General features: G+C 43.4%; 1 protein-coding gene across 1 annotated transcript in view; it reads right to left on the bottom strand.

The window, feature by feature from the left end:
* Positions 1-23,388, bottom strand: part of TTN (titin) — a 248,995-nt gene that overhangs the window by 186,947 nt on the left and 38,660 nt on the right. Inside the window, exons 44-64 of the mRNA XM_046943725.1 lie at positions 23,331-23,387; positions 11,760-12,032; positions 9,489-11,681; positions 8,648-8,926; positions 6,986-7,549; positions 6,223-6,504; positions 5,852-6,130; positions 5,220-5,498; positions 4,843-5,121; positions 4,434-4,721; positions 4,032-4,310; positions 3,668-3,949; positions 3,278-3,556; positions 2,888-3,166; positions 2,508-2,786; positions 2,106-2,393; positions 1,712-1,990; positions 1,283-1,564; positions 877-1,155; positions 465-743; positions 96-374 (exon numbers count right to left, since the gene is read on the bottom strand). Of these exons, the coding sequence (XP_046799681.1) occupies positions 96-374; positions 465-743; positions 877-1,155; positions 1,283-1,564; positions 1,712-1,990; positions 2,106-2,393; positions 2,508-2,786; positions 2,888-3,166; positions 3,278-3,556; positions 3,668-3,949; positions 4,032-4,310; positions 4,434-4,721; positions 4,843-5,121; positions 5,220-5,498; positions 5,852-6,130; positions 6,223-6,504; positions 6,986-7,549; positions 8,648-8,926; positions 9,489-11,681; positions 11,760-12,032; positions 23,331-23,387 (7,857 nt within the window). The remainder of the gene's footprint in view (positions 1-95; positions 375-464; positions 744-876; positions 1,156-1,282; positions 1,565-1,711; positions 1,991-2,105; positions 2,394-2,507; positions 2,787-2,887; positions 3,167-3,277; positions 3,557-3,667; positions 3,950-4,031; positions 4,311-4,433; positions 4,722-4,842; positions 5,122-5,219; positions 5,499-5,851; positions 6,131-6,222; positions 6,505-6,985; positions 7,550-8,647; positions 8,927-9,488; positions 11,682-11,759; positions 12,033-23,330; position 23,388) is intronic.

Here is a 23,388-nt window from a genome sequence, read left to right as displayed (position 1 = left end):
TTACCTAATTGTTTATCTTTCACAAACTACCTTTTTTTTTTTTTTTTCATTCCCCTCCTGTTGGATTGGCAAATTTGCCAAATGACAATACAAACCTAGCACAGTCAGAATAGCTTCGCAGGTGCTACTTCCGAAGTCATTTTCAACCTTAAAACTGTATGTACCGCTATCCTCCTTCGATACAGGTTCAATCCTGAAACTGGCCACATTGTTTTCAAAGCTCATTGTGTAATATCTGCTGGGTAGAAGCTGTTTGCCATCTTTGTACCATTTTATTCGGAGCTCTGGTGTCCCCTCTACAGTACATTCCAAAGTCACAGGATCTCTTTCAGTAACTTTAAGTGATTTAGCCTTTTCTATAATCCGTGCAGGCTCTGCAGTATAAAGTGTACAAAAATGGTTGTTAGTGACACTGAGAAGTGTCTGATTTTCAAGGATGAGCTTGAAGGGGTGCACCTACACACCTTGCACAAAAAGCAAAGCAAAGCATTTCTCCACTCCAGATTCATTCTTCGCCTGGCAGGTGTATCTCCCTCTGTGGCTGAGGTCAACATTGGTAAGTTTCAGTGTGGCCACATTATTCTCAAAGGTAATATGGTGGTATTCATCATTTTCCAGTATTTTCTCATCCTTTATCCATGACACAGATAAGGGTTGAGCACCTGCTACGACACACTGGAAGGATGCGGTGCCTTTCAAAACAGTAGTGACATTCTCCAGTTTCTTGACAAAGGATGCTGGTTCTGTGGTGTGAGGTTTTATTGTGTAGAAGGGTGGGCACGGAAAGGAAAGAAAGGAAAGATCACATAAGTTCATCCTAGTCACTACACTTCAGCTAGGGGCTGTAATCTTTGGGGTACTTTTCAGGAGACTGACCTTTCAAGCTGAGCCTTGTGCTACAAGAACAGCTCCCAACTTCACTTGATATAATGCACTGATATTCACCTATATCTGAGGTGTCACAGTTAGTCACATTAAGAGTAAATATTGATTCTTTGGTGGAGATAGCATATTTCTTGCTGCTGAACATCTCCTTATTATTCTTCAGCCACTTCACCTCAAATGGAGGAGTACCAGTCACCTCACACTCAAGCATGGCATCCAAACCCTTCACTACTTCAGTAGGTCTCAACTCCCGAACAAATGTTGGAGGCTCTACAAAGAGGAATAAAGGGAAAGTGGATAGTAACCTTGGTAATTATGAGGGGAGAAATGGTCTCCCCCATTCCATCACTCTAGCTATGTGGTGTAGCTCGATGATGACTAAATTTTTAAAACCAACCTTTTACTTTCAACTCGATGCTGCAGCTCTCACTACCTGCATCATTGTGGGCTTCACAAACATAAATCCCACTATCCGACACTCTGGCTTGAGTGACTTTCAAAGTGGCTAGACCATCAGCGAAAGAGATGCCATACTTAGCTTCATCAGTCACTTCGTTCCCATCCAAGTACCATGTGACGCGAATCTCTGGTGTTCCTACTACATGGCACTCAAAAGTAGTGGACTGTCCTTCACGCAAAGCTACTACAGGAGTTGGCATCTGAATAAACCTGGGGGGCTCTAGAAGACAGACAAAAAAACGTGAGGTTTCATAACATTCAGGGTAGTTTTTGGAAATACTTTTCTGAAAAGTGTTTCTTGTCGCCCCCCCTCAATTGTACAGAAAAATCAGAACCACAAAGATGTGAAGAACACTGGGCTGCACACCTTTTACAAACAGAGTTGCTTTGCAAGTTGCAGTCCCCACATCATTGCTTATCTGACAAGTGTAGTTTCCAGAGTCAGACATCCTAGCTGAGAAGAGCTCCAGCACACTAGATGTGTCATCCATCCAGACAGAACGATTGGCTCCAGAAAGGAGCTCCTGGCTGTCTTTAAACCACTTTATCTGCAGAGGAGTAGAGCCTCTCACCAATGCTTTGAACTGAACCCTAGCATGGGGCACAACTTCTTGGGACTGAGGCTTTTCCACAAAATATGGTGGTTCTATAACGTGGGGAGAAAAAAAAAAAAAAAAGAAAAAGAAAGAGGATTACTCAAAGATAGGAAAGTTCCCAAGCTATGAATTAGAGACCTAATAAAGAAAAGAAGGAGCTCAAACCTTTGACTGTTAAGAACCCACTGCATTGGTTGCTTCCTGCCTTATTTGTTGCTTCACAAGTGTAAGAGCCACTGTCTGTGCCTTCGAGTTTATTGATTTCCAGAAAGGCAGTATTATCATGGAAAGAGTATTTGTGCTTTTCACTTGCTGTTATTTCTTGGCCATCCTTGTACCACTGGATACTTATAGGATGTGAACCAGACACTATACATTCCAAGTGGACAAAAGACCCCTTAATGCTGTCCATTTTCTTGAGCTTTTTGGTGAATTTAGGTGGTATAATGAGATCTATCCAAGACAGAGTAAAAAGACAAAGAATGAAATTCAACCATGACTGTGGTAGGTGTCAACTCAGAATAAAAGAAAGTAAACAAAACAAATACTAAAAGAGCTTATACACACCTAGGACATTGATGCTGGCGGAACAGCTACTTCTTCCTACATCATTGTGAACCTCAAATACATACTCCCCACTATCTTTCTTTTCCGCATGAAGTACCTTTAGGACTGAGACAGTGTCTGTAACACTGATCTTATATTTTGGGCCTAAAGTCAATTCCTTGCCATCTTTGTACCATTTGGCTGTAATATCTTTTGTTCCTGAAAATTTACATTGCAAGGTTGCTGGGTCTCCCTCAGTCACATCTATTGACACAGCCTTATCCACGATTGTAGCAGGTTCTATTTTAAACAGAAAGACAGAGAAAAGTATTAAGGTAACCTGTAAAAAAAAAAACACTGAAAAGAAAACTGAGGTTGCTGCAATTCAGAGTAGGACCAACCTTTGACAGTCAGCAGAGCAGAGCACCTCTGAATTCCTGCCTCATTTTTAGCCTGGCAGAAATATTTTCCATCATGTTTCAGTTCAATAGACTTCACCAGAAGAGTGGCAATGTTGTTCACAAAGGTCATTTTGATATTACTGTCTTCAATCACTTCATCACTGTCTTTCAGCCAGGACACAGTGATGGGCAAAGAGCCCTTCACAGCAGCCTGAAACACGACAGTACCCCCTCGAAGGGAACTAATGTTTTCTATCCTCTTCAAAAACTGGGGAGGCTCTAGCAGGAAGAAAGTGGCTAAGTAAGTATGTGTCTGGTGCATGCCTGTGTGGCATGGAAACCACACAGGGATAAAATCATGCTTAGTGGAGTTCTCCACCTTGCACTAACCTTTCAGTGTGACCTCTGAGCTGCAGAGGCAGCTTCCAACATCATTTGTTACTCTACACTGATATTCTCCAACATCAGATGCATCAAACCTGAAGACATGGAGGCTAATCAAAGACTTCTCAGTGCTTATTCTATGCTTCTTACTGCTCCGCACAGGTTTATCATCCTTCACCCAAAACACTTCAAAGGGAGGTGTACCAAGCACCTCACACTCCAAAACCACATCAGAATCCTTCAGGACTTCCATGGATTGAAACTCCTTGCTAAAATAAGGTGACTCTATAGTGCAAAAGAGAGAGAGTGCAGTTTATATTAATCACACTTTGGAAACTTGTAAAGCTGCATAGAGTTTTAAGAGAAAATGGTTGAGTGGCTGGACGTCACACACACCTTTGACTGTAACAACGGTACTGCAAGTATCTTTCCCAGCATCATTTCTGGCCTCACAAATATATTCCCCACTGTCTTCAGTCTCAACCTCTGTAAGATGAAGAACTGCCAAAGATTTTGTGAAAGACATCCGAAATTTGTCACTCTCTTTTAGCTCCCTGTCATCCTTGAACCATGTGATTTTAATCTCAGGAGTACCAGTGACTTTACAGGTCAGTTCAGCATATTCGCCTTTCTTCACCAGGTGAGTTGGCTCTAGCTTCTCCGTAAAAGCAGCAGGTTCTGTGGATTTAAGAAAAATGTTCAGTAACAAGAAGGCAGCAAGAAGTGTCACTGAAGGCGAAAAGAGAGTAGGGATGCAAACCTTTTACAAACAAGTTTGCAACAGATGTTACTGAACCAGCTACATTGGAGACTTTGCAGATGTATTTTCCTGAGTCGTTTGGTTTGACTGCGTAAAGCTCCAAGTAACTTGCTAATGCCTCTGTCATAATGTAGCAGGCTCCTCCTGTTATCAGCTCAGTATCACCTTTAAACCATTTCACTGTCAGCGGTGTAGTGCCTTTAAATGTGCCCTTGAAACGTACAGTCGATGCAGGCAGTACATCCTGGGACTCTGGTTCTGCAATGAAGCTGGGTGGCTCTAGATTGCATTGAAAGGAAACAATTGCCAAGAATAAGATAAATATCCTGCATTTTGGGGAAGAAAATCATTATCTCACAAAAAGAAAAAAAAATGCAAGAATCTTGAAACAAAATGCCAAACCTTTTATAAACAAAGTACTACTGCTGTCTTTGCTACCAGCAGAGTTTGTGGCTCTGCAAATATAAACTCCAGCATCACTTGCATCTAGGTGTTTTATTTCCAAAGACGCAGAGCCTTCTGCAAAGTGTATTGTGTACTTCGCACTTCCAGTGATCTCAGTGTCCTGCTTAAACCAAGAGACAGTCATTGGAAGAGAGCCAGAAATTTTGCAGTCTAGACGGCACGAGGTGCTAATGATGCTGTCAATGTTCTTCAGTGGTTTAGTAAAGAAGGGAGGGAGAGTGCGATCTGTTGGGTATGAAAAAAATGAAAGAAAGCAACACATGAGCAAGAGAAATACGATTCTACTTCTGGCTCTGTTGGGAACAGAGCAGAATAGCAGGGATCTTTGCCAAGAGTTGGTACCAACCTAGCACAGTAAAGCTGGTAGTACAAGAGCTGATCCCCACATCATTGGATATCTCAAAGGTGTACTCGCCACTGTCCTGCATTTCAGCAGCATAAAACTTGAGTTGGGCAACATTATTTTTAAAGCTGATCCTGTATTTTTTGCTGGCAGGTAGTGGCTTTCCGTCTTTGAACCATTTGGTTTTTAGCTCTGGAGTGCCTGTGACAGTGTACTCCAAAATGGCTGGGTCTCCTGCTGTCACCTGAATCACTTCAGATTTTTCAATGATTTTGGCAGGTTCTACAACAGAATTAAACAATCAGTGTTAAGGACAAAAGTAAATTGTTCTTTCTCTTAGGCGGGAGACAATGCAGAGGTAATGACACCCCTCCACTGACCTTTAACTGCCAGTTCACCAAAGCAGGACTGACTTCCTGCATCATTCTCAGCCACACAAGTGTATTTGCCACCAGAGCTCAGCTGGACACCAGCAATTTGCAGTGTTGCTAGCCCATGTTCAAATGTCACTCTCACTTTGTTATCATCTTGAATAATGTCTTTGCCTTTCATCCACATCACAGAAATAGGCTCTGATCCTTTCACCACAGCCTGTAACGTAACATTGTCTCCAGCCAGAGCTGTCACGCTTTCAATTTTTTTAACGAAAGATGGTGGTTCTAGTTCAAAAAAAAAAGAGATAAAAAGAAATACTCATCTGCCACATCATTCCATGAAATCTGCTGCTCAAAGATGGTTTTATGAGACAGTGCGCGCAGTACAAGACACAATTCAGTTAAAGAGCAGGCAAAGAGAAGAGCTACATTACCCAGCTAAAAGAGTAATGCACAACCCTTTAAGCCCAATGTTCTTTAAATTCATAGGTTTGATGTCAGGTAAGAGTTAAGATATGCACAGAGTTTTAAGAGAAGATACTCCGCCCCTCCACCCACCCCACAGAAATCCAAAGACAAGACGTTTTAAGAAATAAGAGGTTCCCTGCAGCGTGTGGAGTGTTCTCTCTCCCACTAACCTTTCAAGACATACGTTGCACTGCATATGCACTTTCCAACTTCATTAGCTATCATGCACTCATATTCACCAACGTCTGCGCTATTAAAAGACGACACCTCCAGAGAAATAACCGCTTTCTGAGAGGTCAACCTGTATTTTTTACTACTGCGGATCTGTTTCTTGTCTTTGTACCAGCTAATCTCAAATGGTCCGGTGCCAGCAACCTCGCACTGAAGAATGGTGTTTGTTCCCTTCACTACCTCTGCCGGTTCAAGTGTTCGGACGAAAGATGGAGGCTCTATAAAAGCAGCAAGAAATGATTAATTGCCCATGCCAAAATAAAACAAAGATTGTTCTCAAGTGTGACTATCAGCAGCAAGAAGAACAGACCTTTGACAACTACTTCTGTGGTGCAGCTGTCGCTTCCAACCTCATTTACAGCTTCACATGAGTAGCTTCCACTGTCATCAACCTTCATTTCCGAAATGTCTAACACAGCCACCCAATTGACAAAAGACATCCTGTGTGTGTTGCTTTCAAGGATTTTCTTATTGTCCTTGAACCAAGAAACCTGGATTTCAGGAGACCCTTTGACTTTACACTGAAGCCGTGCAGAGTCACCCGGGGTCAGTAAATAAGACGGATCGACCTTCTTCACAAAGGATGGTGGTTCTAAAAATGGGAAGAAAAACATAAAGAAAGAGGAAGGGAAGAGGAGGGGAAGGGATGGGAGAAGAGAGGAGAAAAGGGGAAGAAAAGGGGAGGGGAGAGAAGGGGAAAGAAAATAAAAGAAGCTTGAAATACAAAGCTTTAAGAGATTGTTTCCTAGCACCAGAACAAAATGTGACTTTAGGAAATATCAGCACAACACATGCTGAGCTGCAGTTCTCGTTGTCTCTCTTGCCCTCCCCCCCCCTTCCGCCTCTCCCCCACACGCAGGAGCAACTCTTGGATGTGGTTAACAAAAGAAATATTGAAGCAACACACAGTGCACTGGAAGGCAGCTAGGGAAAAAAGCAGGAGGTGAGTGGAGCTGATGGAAGATCTGAGGGGAGTTCACAGCATGATTTCACCTCAGGAAAGAGTTTGCCTGCAAAAAAAGAAAGCGGGAACTGAAGAAGAGAAAGGTAAGTGGGACCTAAGACTATCTTACCTCTGACTGTGACGCTGGCAGAAGAGGAGCTGCTTCCTGCCTCATTTGAGACGGTGCATACATAATGGCCCGAATCCTTGAGTTTAGCCAGAGGAATCTCAAGTGAGGCTATTTTGTCTTCAAAGTAAATTTTATAATCTTTGCCTGGGGGGATTTTGTTTCCGTCTTTTGTCCACTCTACTCTTACTTTCCTATCTTCATCTACCTGGCATTCAAGACGTATCTTTTTATTGACTGCTGACTGCACTGATTGCAAAACTTTTATAAAGTGAGGCTTGTCTATAATAACCATTTCAGCCTGGCAAACGTCAGCTCCAAACTTATTAGAAGCTTTGCAAGTATAAATCCCCCTGTCACTGGTGGTGAGAAGGGAAATTTCTAACACGTGCTTGTTTTCTACTTTGGTGATCTTGTAGTGGTCTGAAGGTGAAATGGTTGCGCCGTCTTTCTGCCAGGCGACGTCAATGACTGGAGTGCCCGAAACGGTACACAGGAACTTGGCGCTTTTGCCCACAAAAGTGGTGATAGATTCAGGTCTGGTAAGAAACGTTGGCGGAAGCGCTTCTGCAAAATAAAGGGGTTCATTGTTATGCAGAGGTGGGAAACACATTATGCTGTGTCTCCTCATTTGCCGGAGACAGAACAGAAGGGGCAGTCTGTCAACGGTCACTCTTAAACAAAAGAAGTCAGCAGCGAAGGAGATAAGAGGTATTAAAGATCATGAATTTTAGCTTTTGGTTTGTACCTCTTAGATCTACATACTACTCCAGAGCTTAAAGGCATTTTGGCTCTGCAGCAATGTACAAACTAAAGTGAAAAAAATTAAAACCTAGAAATTCCTTTCCCAAGAATGACACATTAGCACACGGTTCCCTCACGACAGTCAGGTTTTCTTATGTTTCACAGTTTGCACATCCTTCTTTAGGCTCTAGCATCTGGCCCTTAGCAAAGATCACATAGACTCCTTCCACAAAAACTCAGAGTAAAAAAATAAAATGCAACCAAAAAAGCTCAAAAGATATTAAAAAAAAAAAAGAAGAAGAAGAAGAAGAAAAAGAAGATAATTGCATAGTTATAACTAGATTAAAAAAAAAAAAGTTTTGCAAATTAAAACACCTTTAAACTGTCTTTTGTTTGTTTAAGAGGACCTATTCCCATACCACCCAGAGTTCCCCTTGGCAGTGGCACACGCACATTCAGGTAAGTGCAGCTGCAGAGTCTGCCTCGCAAGTACGGCTGCAGGATAAATGTAAGATAGAAGGATAATCACACAGTGCCTACTACACCAAAGAAGTCAGATTTAAAATCGTACATTTGCTCATTGTCTGCAAATGAAATAAACCTTCAAGAATGTTATCACAAAGCAATTCCATTCTACTGAAAACGTAGTTCCTCCCACTCTTTTCCCACTTTGCATTCCCTCCTGAAACTTTTCACACTTGTTCTCTTTTCTAGGTACAGAAAGCATCTAAAAGCAGCATTTTTGAAAATAATTCCTTCTCTTTGCTTTTACTTGTCAAAATTATGTGTGGATTACACATAAACAATAGCAATCAAGAGCCCTACCATAAATGTTTGTCAGTATACCAGGGTAACCATTTCAAGATAGCAAGATATTTAAGATATTGTATGGAAAAGAAGTGCTTGAGACTCTGTACTTACCAGTTACTGTTAAAAAGGCTGTAGAGCTTACGCTGCCATGCTGGTTGGAAGCCTTACAGCTGTACTCTCCACAGTCAACAACCTGAGGCCTTGGGATCTCCAGTGTGGAGAGGTAGTTGGAGGAGCGAATTGAGTATTTGTCCCCATCATAGATCTCTCGGCCAGCTTTGTACCACTGGAACTTGACATTAGGAGTAGTTTCTACTTCACAGGTAAACTTGGCCATGTGGTTTACGGCCACCTCCAGAGGTTCAAGCCTTCTTCTCAGGATTGGTGCAACTGAAATCAGAAGCAGAGAGTAATTCAAAGCCATGCCCTCTAGAATTGTGGAAAGTAAGTGAAGGCACTAACTGAAACAAAACATGTGATTTACGGATTGTGATGGTGCAGAATGACATCAGGAAACACAGTGATGAAACCAGAAAAGTGATCTGCAATAGCAGCATGTAGTAACAATGCAATTCAAACATATACCACACTATCTTGGAGGCATGCAAAATGACAACGTGAATAAGAAATTGTGCCAGAACAGGGCAATGATCTGAAGATTGGATGCAGAAGTGATAAAGTATAAGAGCTGATTCACTTCCAAGGTGACTGTGGAATGAAGTGGTCAGGACCTTCAGTGCAGTTTGTCCTGATCTTGGCTGTATGATGGGGAAGTGAGAGACTGTGATGTGGTAAAAGGAGATCATAAGTAGAGAGAGAAAGGAGACCCTCTGATTAGTGCTGTGATTATATTAGTATCGTATCTGTATCCAAAGATACAGATACATAACGGGGCAATTTCCTTAGCAGAGCTGTGTATTAGAAAGGTGGTCTTTTATCCCCATAATCCAACCTCTTTTAACAACAGTGAGCTTTGCTGTTGTTGCTCTTTTTCCACCTTGATTCAGTGCCTCACAAGTGTACTCTCCTTGGTGGATCTCCCCACACACTTGGCTGATCACTAGTTGGTATGTGTCTTGATCTTGCAAACACTTGAATTTGTTGCCTGAAGACACCAGTTTATCGTCAAAGTACCAATTCACCTCTCTGACATTTGTTATGACAGACACCAGAGTGACACTCTCCCCTTCCTCCACAACAGTGTTGACCAGCTTTCTGTGTATGATAGGGTAATTCTCTTTGCCCAGCTCATCCTCTAGATTCACACCTTTAGTTTCCAGACCCTCTCTGCCCTCCTCCTCATATATTTCTTCCCTTTTCTCCTTCCTTTTCAGTATTTCTGTAGGTTTCTCAACAGGAACGCCTGCAGGGGCTATATCAGCAGTGGCTGCCACTGCCCCCACGTCCTTGATTTGGCCATGTTCCATCAGAGTGCTGACTACTTCAGCAAACAAAGGCTGTTCCAAGGGTATTTCTGCCTCTGTAGTTCTCTCAGCCTTCTGGGGCTCCAGCTCAGAATTTTCACCAATGGATTTTCCTGAGTTAAGTGGATGGGAAAGGCTTGTCAATGCTTTGGGTTTTTCATCTGTCAAGAGGTGCTTTTCTTCATAAATAAGAGAATAGAAAGCCTCCTTTAATACTTTTTTCTGGTCAGCTGTCTCAATGTTGACTTCTGCAAGAGAGACTGGTATTTCTATGGGATTGAGTCCTCCTGTGGTCACAACATAGGTGCACAAGGTGTATTTATGTTCCTTGGTGATTTTTAATGTCTGTATTTCAATGCTTTCTTTATCAGCCAACCATTCTGAAAACAAGAGGTTTTGCTCACTTACCACTGCGGCCTTCAGTGCATCTCTGATTTGGGACTTTATATCTAGGTTACAGCTCTTGGGAAACTGATAAGTGAGCTGGCTCTCTTTGGTAAAGACTTGGCTTGCCTGGAGCTGGCTAGCATACAGAATTTCACGGGACTGTCTTCCTATGTTTGGATACTGCTTAAGTGGGCTGGCAAGACTGATAACATGTTCTTCCTCCAGAGACTGGTTTTCTTCGAGCAGTAAGGGAAATCTCATAGCCTGTCCCTCATGGATTCTTGCAGCAAAATCTTCCTCTGCTGCTTCCAGGGCAGAAATGTTCTCCAGGGGGACAGCATGTCCCCCTGTACAGGCCAATTCAGAGGGAAATCTGAGTTCAGCCTTTAGCTCACCTTGCGTTGACTGGAAGCCCTCTGTGACTTGAAAGTGGTCACCATACATGACACAGCTCTCAGTGGTGCTTGATACCTGTTGAAGGGCTTGGGAAACTTCTATCTTCAGAGCAGCTGTCTGTTCTGCCTCCTCTGGGATAATTTGCTCTTTGGGCAAGAGCATCTGTGCAGCCACAGTCCCAAGGCAGCCTGGCAGTGGCGTTTCATTTGTTACTTCAGGTGCAACACTTTGGGGGCCACCAGGGAGGGTCTGCACTATCTCTGCCAGAAGCTTACTGTTCTCCTGTGTTGTCGCTGCCTGGGTCAGCATCTCTTCAACACCCTGCACAGCAAGGCAGGCTGGCGGCAGGCTAGGTAATATGTCCTCCTTGGGCAGCATGTGCTCCATCTGGCTTATCTGGAGCTGGATAAGGGCCTGGGGTTCCCTCATGGCCTCAAGGCTAAGTGCTCTTTCTGCAGTGGGAAGCTCGCTGACCTCCTCATAAGAAGTAAGATTTTGGTCCTCTGTCACTACGGAGTGCTGCAAGGCTGGACTCTGCTTGCACACAGCATGCTCCTCAGGTAGCACGAGGAGCTCAGCAGAGCATGCAGCCTCACCCAGCGAGTTCACTGCCCTACAGACGTACAGTCCAGTGTCCTCCACATTGCAATCCTGCACCATCAGGGAGCCTGAGCCATCAGGATGGTGAGCCACAAAACAGCGTGCATCCAAGAAAAGTTTATCGTTCCCCTTGAACCACTCCACATCAGGGCATGGCTCCCCAGCCACAGTGTACTCAAAGACAGCGGTGAAACCCGGTGCACACTGCACACTGTCTGGTACCCTGGCAAAGCAAGGGGCTCCTTGCGTCCGCTGCTGCACATGGAGGTGGGCACTGCACGTGGCCTCACCATGCACATTGCTGGCTTTGCACATGTACTTGCCCTCATCCTGCATGCCTGCATAGGGGAGAATGAGGCTGTGATCATTTCCAGCAAACACTAATTTACAATCTGTGGAGGGGGTTAGCTTCATACCATTGAAAAACCACTGGATTTTGGGGGTGGGGCTTCCAGTAACAGTAACAGACAGTCTAGCTACATCTCCCTGCCAGACTTCAACATCTGAGACCTGTCTGAGGAAAACAGGTGCACTGCCCGCCTCCTCCATTTTCTGCTCACTTTGACTGGAATAAACTGTTTTTTCAGACACAAATTCAAGTGTTTTTTCTCTATCAGGCAACTGAAGGCTGCTGCTGTAGCCTTCACTTCTTCCTTCCTCAGAAGACACAGTAAGAGAACTAGAGATGTCTGTATGGAAAAAAAAAAGTTTAGTTTTACTAGAATGTTTAAATAAACACTTGAAAACAGCAGTAAGCAGCAAAGAGTAACATACAACTCTGTTAGTGTGACTATTTCTGTATATCTGGAGTGTTTCTTATTACCGTACAGCAGGTACATGAGGTTCTACTTGTTCTACTTCTATCAGATACTTACCAGACATAGCAACCCATACTGTGTGGTCAGGTTAATTAAGATGGATTAACATGGGCATCTCATTAAATATGACATCACAGTATGGGTTAGATGTAATCTCATGGATGACTCATAACACCGAAAACAACAGTCAAGCAAGAGTGGAGCATTTCACACATAGTGGCATGTACCATATTTATATGCACACTCATACAAATAAATAGAAGAACAGTGCTAAGGCCCTGGTTAATTCAAAATACCAAGAAAAAGCAGAATGTCAAATTCCAAGTTGGAAAACTATAACTTTTCAGCACAGCAGCTTTCTTCTGGTATAGTTACTTAATCTCTTTCAACTCTTGCATGTAACACAAGATATTTCTTCTCCCTCACAAGCATTCTACTGTTTTTTTCAGAACCTTGAAGTTTAAACACTGTCATTACTAAAATCATGAGTTTGCATTCTTGCTTCACTGCCATTTATTTGACTCTCTGCTTTTAAGTGGCACAACTCTGCACTGTAAAACTCCTATAATACCAGAAAAGAAAAAAAAAAAGAAAAAAAAGACAAAAAAAAGAAAAAATGTTTTTTTCTTCTTGCTATTATGAATTTAGACATTTATGTGATGGACCACTTAGTTATAATGGTGGTTTAAAATATGAGGAAACAGACATGGAGGAAAGAACGTGTTGTCCTCACATTCTTGACAGCAGAAACATCAGTGAATTCTGAGGTTTCTGGGAATGGAACAAGATATCCAAGAAAAGCACAACACAAAGAAGATCTTTAGAAATCAAATACTCCACCCAGAGACAAATTAGCTCACTTGTCACCTGTGGTATTTGATGTAGGATGAACACTGAAGTTATTAAAAAAAGAATGAAAGAATAGCAAGTGGATAAATATCTCCAGGTATTCTAATGATGAACCTTGATAACTTCTCAATTACAGCATCTTAAATTCCAAAATTTATTGTAAAATAACATTTTTTTTCTGTACTCAAATAACAACTATAAAGAAGAACAGAATATGCCATACCCAATTCTTTCACATTGGTTCTAGCAATTATTAACCTTTCTACAAATGCCAAGGTATACATGACAAAGCACCATGCATAGTGGCTACCTGCAGAGAACAGATGCTTAGGTAAAAAAAAAAAAAAAAAAAAAAGACACCAGTCCTTTAGTAGAATCTAACAGCCTTGTTAAACCCATAGGACAGCTTCCTCAAAAATACAGTGTACTATTAAATGTGAAGATTGGCAACTGAACTGGGCCCATGAAAAAGTATAAAAATTGCAGAAGTTAAATTATAATAACACACATGAGAAGGCTTTATATACAGGAATGAAGCAAAAGTTAATGCATTTTGGTTTTGTTCCTGTATATTTATGCCAGAAAAAATTACACAGATTTTTTTTTTCATATTGTAGCTGTGTCTGAAATGAATAAAATACAGGAAGCAATGGACTTCAATAGTTTACATATTTATTTCACAAATTAACCATACATGTTAACATACAGTACACATTGATGACAAACATATGTAATCCATCCTTTTTTTTTTTCAAGATACATGGTTTGTGAAAATGAAGAGCTTAAATCTGACAATAAATTTGTGATTTTTTAAAAATTCCTATGAAAGTACAAGATTTTGAGGAGAAGTGGTCAAACATGGCTCAAGGCTATACCAAATGCCCTAGAGGAAGCTTTTTCAAACTAAATTTTTTTCAGATTTCTACTGTTGTAGCACTGGTTGGATCTTCATAAGCACACCATAGTGCTCCTGGCTAATTTATGAAACGTAAAACAAGTCCTTTAAACATACATAAATCACAAGCAGTACTGCACAAGTAGACATAAATATGCCCTGCCATATATCTCAGATGTGGACATGAACTTGGACCTGTTTGAATACAAGGTTTTAAAGGAGGCTCACTTCTACTAAAAATTTCAGTTCATGAATGTGCAAATTAAATACAGGTCACAATCGCTTAGGACCTAACCAAAGGCTCTCTGACCTCATTGGCTTTGGACCTGAAAGACCCTTCATGTCACAGCTGACATATAACAGAAAAATTCATACCACCTTCCCCAGGGACCTCTGCTGCCTAATGAATCCGTGCAAGGAATGGATAAGGACACATCATGAAACAATTAACACCCATCACAACGTTGGGTCAGACACTCTCACTTCTCTTTCCTACTACCATTATCTATGAGAAATTCCGATTGTCTCCACCTACTTACAGCGTCACGACTCGGAAGAAAATGAAGTGACACAATGGTACTTGCCTATTCACTCCAGTCATTTTCTCCACATGCTGGGTCATTAGAACTAGCCACTCCTGCAAGTCTATACTGGGCAGCACAACTGGGCAAAATGAATCTTTTGATCAAAAATTACTGTAAGTGATGGAATAGTCTTAAAGATTATTGAGGTTTTGAGCATTGACTTCAGTGCAAGAACACATAAAACTCAGAAATAAGAACAAGCATGACCATTGCTGAATGTACTACAGGAATAGTTCTCTCACACTTAAAATCATCATGCTCCTTAAAGCAGTTTGCAAGGCAACTGACAGTAATTTGTAAATAATCTGATGATTTTCACAAAATTAAAGTAAAAATAATTTTTGGTAAGGGTTGTTAAACTTCGGGTTCCACACTGGCATATAGGCAACTGTAAAGCTGGCACATGCATTTGCGTTATTTAAATTCTACTGAATATTAATTAATAACTTTTATGCTTTTAGCACATTCACTCATTCAGTTTAGCATTGTTGACCTAAGATTAATTTAGTTCTGTTTTAATTATATGAATTACTGCTGATTCCTCTTCCTAAATATTAGTATTAGCTTAAATACAAAAATATATATTCATACTGAGAACAGTAATGTAAAAATCTCTTCTGCTGAGAAAATGCCAAAGATAGCTGAATATATTCTATATATTTCTGGTCATTTTGAAACACAGCATACTTAACTGTTACTAATAATTGTTTTTTAAAAAAAGGAATCTGTATACAGTTCTAATGCATAACAAGAATACTGCATAAAATTCTCATTTTAATACTATATATATTCTATGAGTGACACTGGAATATGGGGACAACAAAAAATTATATTAATGAATTTACAGTTACATAATTGATTTATTATGCTCCCTTTCCTTTCTCTTTAACTTTTAAAGATACAGTACAAAATAGGTTTTTATGTTTATTACTTGGTAATAGAGTAAAGACCCTGTCCAGTCCCTACTAAAGCAAAACTTTCTCTTCCTGTTGTATTGATTTTCTTTGCTACAGCATAATTCAATTGATATAATTAAAAAAAATCATCAGATACAACAAAGGCAGTAGAGTGAGGTTCATAGTAATAAGAGTTTTGCAATGATAGAAACTGAAAACAGGATTTGAATTAGAGAGACTCACATTTTCTGACACAACATTGTGAGAAGGGGGAATTTCAGCTTAAGGTGTTATTTCATGGAACTACGTCCAAACTAAAAAGCAGGCCAAAGTTAGTATTGTATACCATTAGTCTACAAGAAAAAAGCAATTTCTACATTTTTAGGTGATTTCTAGCCTATGTATTACAAAAACAATTGCACTAGAACAGACACAGGGCTATATACACTATACAAAACAAATGATTCCTGCATATGAGTGTCAATTGAAATATCTTTACAAGAATGAGTAAGGAGCTTGGGAGGAGTCTGAAATACACCTCAGTTCAGAAAGTGTGCACAAGAATTATCCACACTGTAAATCTCACTTAAATTCCTCAACAAAAGCAAGTTTAAGTGAGACAGAAATATGCCCACATGGAGTGAACTTCACCCCTAAAGAGATGAAAAACAATGCCCCTAAAATTACTGTTGCATTTTTACCTGCAGTGAGTAACAGCATAAAACATTCAGTGTTTCAAAAGAGACTCTGAAATAAGTCATGGAAATTCAGTACAGTGTTAACAACGCAGAAGTCTCAGCAGTTCCTGCCCTGTTAGTTGCTATACATTTGTACAGCCCACTGTCACTTTGCATCAAATTGTCAATAGTAAGGCTATGCGAACCACATTCCTCTTCCTGCATATAGTACCGGTCCCCTTCCAACAACATCCCATCCTTGTACCAACGAACACTTGGATGAGGGGAGCCAGTTACAAGACACTGGAAACATGCTGACGCGCCAACAAATGTACTGTAGTCAGAAATGAGCCTCAGAAATTTGGGAGGGGCTTCTGTGACCTGGAACTCAAAGCTGCAGCTCATTGTGTCCTCCACCCTAGACTCAACCTCTTCCTCTTGGGATGGCTCTCTGAACTCATCACAATCAAAGCTGACACTCTTCTCCCCTTCCACTTCATGCTCTTGTTCAGTCACCTCAAGCAGCTGTACCATTTTCCCTGAGTCTTCAGTGCATGGCTTAAACTCACACTCCTCCTCTACTTCTGACCATTTTTCTGAGGTCTCAGCCTTACTTAAAAGCAAATCACACTTCTCAGGCCTCTCTGGTTCACTGCCCATGTCTGTCTCACTGCTTGCCATACCACTTGCTCCCTGCAAGTCACTCCCTGTGACTATGACAGAGCCTTTACACATTGCTTCTCCCAGCCTATTGGTTGCCCGACAGTGATACCAGCCACCATCAGAAGAACCTACATTAAGGACCTTCAGGCTGTGAAGTCCCTCTTTCTGGCTTACCACATACTTCCCTGCAGCAGGTGTCACACAGGTGTCACCTCTGAACCACTGTACCACTGGGACAGGCGTCCCTGTTACCACACACTCAAAGACTGCCTCTGAGCCTTCTGTAACTTTCACATCTGTAAAGGGCACAGCAAAGCGAGGAGGCATTTCAGTTACTTGGAAATCAATTTTCACATCCTCATTCTCCTCTGAGGCAAAGCCTGAAACTTGCTCCAACAGGGCAAGTGGAAGCACATCCAGAGAGACCACCATGCTCTTCTTATCCGGGCTAAACTCAGGACTTGTTATGATTTTGACCTGCTTCTCAAACTCTTTCACCTCATTCTCATCCAGCTCCACTTCCAGGAGGATTTCCTGTGGTGAAGGTGACCGTGAAGATGTGTTTTCCTCTAGGTCAAACTGTATAACGTGCTGGTGGGTCACAGGGGGTGGCAGTGCTAGCGATCGCTCATCTTCAGGCAAAACTTCCACCTGGGCAATGCTTTTAGCTTCCCCAACAATGTTTACTGCATGGCACAGGTACTGTCCTTCATCGTCTTTCCTAATGTCAGTGATCTCCAGCACACACTTGTCCCCATCCTTCTCTACCCGCACTCTCTTATCCGCCTCCAGCAGGGATTTATTATGATACCACTTCACTCCTGGCTCAGGCACACCCACCACCTCAGCCACAAACCTCAGTGTGCTGCCCTCATACAGCCTCCTCCTGCTCAATGCCTTCAGGAACGCAGGTGGCATCTCATTGCCTGATGGCTCTCGGGCTTCACGAGGGGTCCTAAACACCTCATCCCGTGGTGGCTGCTCTGGAGCCTGATACCTTTCCTCACAGGGTGGAAATACTGCCAGGGCATCCTTATATTCCCCAATGGGTGTCCAGTAGTGCTCTGGCGGTGTGATGTCCCCTGATGCTGAGTGAAGTCCCTCAAAGGGTGTGAAGTAGCGCTCAGAGGGTGCGTTGCGCTTTGAACCACCTGAGGGTGTGGAGTAATGCTCGGGTGGCATGCTGTAGTTTGATTCCTCAGATGGTGTGGAGTAGCGCTCGGGTGGTGTCCTGTACCCAGAGCCCTCAGATGGTGTGGAGTAGCGCTCGGGTGGTGTGCTGTATTCTGAGCCCTCAGATGGTGTGGAGTAGTGCTCAGATGGCGTGGAGTAGCGCTCTGGTGGTGTTCTGTACCCAGAGCCCTCAGACGGTGTGGAGTAGCGCTCGGGTGTGCTGAGTGGTGTGTGGTAGGATGCTGATGAAGCGGTTTCAAAGATTTCCACTGAAGAGGGAGGTGTGTAGAAGCGGTCTGAATCAGGTGACTCCTCTCCACCCCCACTCTCCAATTCTATAGACATTTCTGACTCAGGAGAGAAGGGCCGGGTCAGCTCCTGCTGGCTTTTGTAATAGTCATAAACCGCACTGAAGGTAACCTCCTCCACTTCCAAGGAAGTGATGGTTTCTCGCTGTTCTTTCTGAACTGTGCCTTTGATATTTGGAGCTGCCTGGAGTCCTGTTGACCTTAAATACTTGGCCAGGGATAAATCGGGTTCTGGCTCTGAGACCTGATCAGCACTAGGCTCAGGACCTGCAGAAACATCTTCCCACATTTCTTCTCCATCCAGGCTGTTATCAGAGGCTTCTGTAGTGGAACTCCTCTTCTTGACCCAAGACTCCTTCTTTTGTTCCTTCCGTGCCACAGAATTATCCACTGTTAAACCAAGTAGGAGTTTCCCAAATGAGAAGTCCTTGGTTCTGTTTGGTTCCTGCTGGGTGTCCCCAAGCCTCCCCTCAGGGGAACTTGTGCTTTCTATCTCACTAGTGGAGCAGCTCACTCCTTTTTCAAAGACTTTTTCTATCCTGGAGCTGCCTTCCTCCTCTGCTTGATGCCAAGTCTGTGGTTTCTTCTCCTGGGCAGCTTTTTTCAAGTCACTGATGAAGGAGTCACTCTCGAATTCCGTTGGCTCCACTCTCTCCTCACTCTCCCACACATGCATTTCTTGTACTGTCCTTTGGAAATCTGCAGTGGACTCCACCAGGTAACTGTGAATCTGTCCCTCAGGTGAATCCCAACAGACATTTGCGTCTGATTTGTGAATTTCTTCAGCAAAAGTTTGGTCTTCAGCAGATAATGTGATACTACCAAGGTTCCCATTAGAGATTTGCAAATGAGGCTGCCTGATTTCTGTTGGCTGCACTTCTTCTTGAGCACTGACTTCTTCCTGCTGTGTCCTGTGGCTTGGATACAGAACCTCACTCAGAGACATCTCTTCCACAAGCACTTCACGTTTGTGCACAGGACAGATAAGCCCAGCTTCTCCCACCTCCACAGTCTCTAAAGCTGTGGGAATTTGCACCTGTTTTGTGTCCATGTTTTCTTCAGCTGGGAAAGGCTCCACAAACTTCTTCAGATCAAATATGATATTGGTCTCATCAGTCTCAGATGGCAATAACTGCTCTTTGAAATGCGCATCTGGATGAACCTCAACTTCTTCAGTAAATTCCTGACCTGAGTTTTCAATGTCAGGAGGAGTAAGAATTAAATCCAAAGAGTAGTTGCCTGCATCAGACTCTCTTTCTTGCGGTAGTTGTCCCTCAACATTTATTTTATGTGCAGCTTCCCCAGCATCAGTAAATTCTTCCTTATGAAGATGGTCATCAACCTCAATGTCCTGTTCAATATCTACTGATCTCTCGTGCTCCTTAGCCCATTCCTCCTGCTGCTCTTCTTTTTGGAGACCTAATGGGTCTTTTGAGGGTATACTTGCAATATTGTCCTGTAGGAGGGGCACACTTGGCTCATCAACAAGAGACATGTCAGAAGCCATTGCCTCCCAAGCAGAAGCATCACTGTCCTCTAAGTAGCTGTCAGTCTCTTCTTGCACCAGAGCTGATACAGCAGTAGAGAACTGAAGATCCTCACACTCCTTTGCCAGAGCAGACTGCTCAGAGGCAGGCATTTGCCCTTTCGTTTCTATAAGAGATGACTTCAAGATATCCCAGGACAAACTGTCTGTATTTTGTGCCAGCTTGTCACCTTCAGCCTCCAGCTCCTCTGAAAAGTGGCCTGAGTCCTTGGCCACAAGTTCATACTTTTCCCTAGACGTGGTTGAGTGTAGGTCAGTGGCATCAATTCCCAAGTCATGCTCCTCAGAGACTGCTTTTTCACTATGCTGTCTCATCTTAGAAATATCACCAGCATCCCTCACACACTCTTCTGCATAACCCACTTTCTGCTTTGCACAAACCTCCCTGACATCCAGCAGTACTGTTCCCCCTATCCTACTTTCCCTGAAGTCCTTTCCTACCTGCTCACTAGGAGAGGGAGATGACTTCAGGTACCTGGGTAGGTGGTCTTCTTCCTCCTTGGAGCATGTGATCTGTTCCTCTTTTTCCTCCCCAGGTGTACTGTGGAACAGGGCAGGGCTCATGGCAGGCAGTTCCTCAGTGCCTCCATCCTTGCTATACAACCTCGATGCACTAGGTTGCACTATAAGCTCAGAGGCTGACTGTGCTGTTCCAGCCACATTCTTGGCTACACAACAGTATAGCCCGGCATCTGAAACAGAGACCCCTTGGATGTGTAAACGGTGAGTGCCGGCCTCACATTCCTCAAAACTCAGCCTCTCATTGGCAGAGAGGTTCTGGCCATTCCAGGACCAGGTCACAGTTGGTGAAGGCTGCCCAGACACAACACACTCCAACATCACTGCCTCCCCTTCACAGCAATGGATATATGCTGGGGCTTCTGACACAATTTGAGGTAGCTCATTTCCAACATCAAATGAAAACTTGAACTTGTGCTTTATGGCAGGTGCAGCCTGGCCTGGAGAGGGCTGCATGGTCTCTTTCATCTCTGTGTCTTGCTCCGGTGTTGGAGTAGGGGCAGTGATTTTGATTTCAACAGGCAGTGACAGAAGGTCTGAGTCTGGAAGAGTATTTGGCAGCCCCTGCTCTTCTGTAAAGGCCAGGCTGACTTCCCCCTCCTCTTTCTCCCCCTTTTCTTCTTCTTCCTCCTCTTCCCTCTCTTGTTTTTTCTTTTCCTCTTCCTTCTCCTTCGCTTTATCCCCTTCTTCCTCCTCCTCTTCTTTTTTCTTCTCCTCTTCCTTTGCCTTCTCTTTCTTCCTTTCTTCTTTCCCTAGCTCCCTGATGGCCTCATAGGCCAGCATCCGCTGCCTCACATGGAGTTTAGCAGAGGTGCTGACTGAGCCCAGAGGGTTGGAAATCACACAGGTGACTGTGCCACTGTGCTGTGGGAGCAGAGGTGAGAAGGTCAGTGTAGAGCGGCACTCTGTGGTGTGAACTGCAGTGCCCCGGATGCGTCCCACAGGATTAGTGTTGTTGTACCAAGTGATCGTTGGCTTGGGGCAGCCATGGAAGAGGCAGGAGAAGGTGACTCTGTGCCCCTCTACAGCCTCCTGGGGCCTGACTCCCTGGACGAAGAGAGGTGGGCAGGGCTGGAGCCCACCAGTTGCCTTCCATCTCTTCTCTGCCACCTTGGGCCTGCCATACTTCTCTACCGGCTGCACCTGGAAGGGCTCTGAGCTATCCATCTTGCCAGGTGCCTCAGGCAGGCAGGGCTTCCCAGGAGGCCCCCCCCCCCGTGGCTCAGATAGGAAGGACTCCTGCTTCTTTTTCAGCGCTGCCCTCTTCGCCTCCCGCAGCCGCTGCAGCTTCCAGCGGATTTCCTCATCCAGCAATTCCTCAGCATTCACCACAGTTCCACTGCGCTCCCTACCACGTACTATCCCTAGATGGTGAGACTCCACTGGTGGCAGCCTCTTGAAACATATGGTCCGTACCTTGCCCCGGGCTGAGAAGTTTGGCAGCAGCTGCTCAGCCTCCTGGCCCTTGTCAAAGGGTGAGCCGGTGCAGCGGAGCACCACGCGCAGCCGGTCCTGCTGCCGCTGCTGCAGCAGGCACTCCCACCTCTCCTGCACTAACTGCACCTTGCCTACAAAGCCCGAGTCCCGCTGCTCACCACTGCGCACCACCAGCAGCGAGGCAGCAGACTCAGCTGAGCCCTCGCTGTTAATGGCGAACACCCTGTAGCTGCCGGCATCGTGCTCTTGCACGTCCTGCACCTCCAGGCTGGCGCGGTGCGTATGCTCCTCGCTCTCAGTGCGGATCACCTTGCGGCAGTCCTGGTGGACCGGCCGGTTGTTGTGGAACCATGCCATGTGAGGTGGTGGGCATGCCACCAGCTTGCACTGGAAGACAGCAGGGTCCCCCTCCAAGACGGACCTACACTTGAGGCCCTGCATGAAGGTGGGTTTGCAGTTCTCAGGGCAGCCCAGCACCACCCTTTCCCCACGTCCCTCGGTGTTCGTCTTGCTGTGCCGCTCTGCAAGAAAAGGGAGGAGACTGGGTTACAGCATGCCTCACTCTACCCACTGATTGATTGAAAAAAAAAAAAAGAAATAGCAATTGAATTAAAAAAAAATGGGCATGCAACAGATTTCATCACACACCCAGGAAAAAAAAAAGGTAATTCACTCACCATATTTGTTCGAATAAACGCAACGCCTTGCTCTGTTTTAAAGATTGACACGAAAATCGTTCGTTGTCTGTTCTTTCTTCAGACTGTGGAAATTTCTTCTTGAACAAGCAAAAATGAATTTCAAAACAACACGTTCTTCAGTGTGTGTGTTTTTGCTGCCTGGAAAAGCTGCGTGTCTTTGGGTGGCAAAGAAGAAAATCTTACCTGACTTGCAGACAGTAGAATAAACGCCCTTTCTGACCCCTCTGTTTGTAGATTAAATGTTCAAACAATTGAGAAAAAATATTTTGAAAAGATATACAAAAAACATAAGTAATTAGCTAACATGAAATGAGAAGGCGTTTATTCGAACTAATACAGCCACTAACTTCACAGTGTTATGCACAGGGAAAAAAAGCAAGCAACATGAACACATATGCTATCTGCAAGCCAGGGTAAGAGATGTATAATGATGAATTAATGTATGTAAATGAAGTGCAAGGAATCAATGGAAATGTATAGCTTCCACATACCCTAAACAACAAATGCTTTCTAGCGTAAGTCATCCATCCAATAATGTTCATTGAACTGTGGTTAGGTTGATAACTTGCCTAAAAATAATGTGATTAAGACTTGTATAGCTCCCTTCTGAAGTAAACTATTGCATGCATTCAAAAGGAAATTGAACAAATAAAAGCTCTGTGAACAGCTGCAAAGCATGAAGTAAAATTTCAAAACATGGCTGCACAATCATACATTTGAAGTTTTAAACATTTTAAAACTTAAATAACCTTATAATGCATGTAACCCTTTGCATATCAAAACAAACATGCAACATGTTCCAATATGCCTCAAAACGTGTCTGTCTTTCCCCATCAGACACTACACATCAGCAGATAAAAGCTTTTCACAAAATTGCTAATTACTGATACTAATTATTCAGTGTGACATCAATAGTGACTGTACCTTTCACTTCCATTTCAATCTCTTCCTCTAGCTTCTCATACATAATTTTCTCAGGAGC

Source organism: Gallus gallus, chromosome 7 (assembly GCF_016699485.2).
Source record: "Gallus gallus isolate bGalGal1 chromosome 7, bGalGal1.mat.broiler.GRCg7b, whole genome shotgun sequence".
In the NCBI taxonomy this organism is placed as follows: Eukaryota; Metazoa; Chordata; class Aves; order Galliformes; family Phasianidae; genus Gallus; species Gallus gallus.
This window is presented reverse-complemented; position numbering and strand designations above follow the sequence as displayed.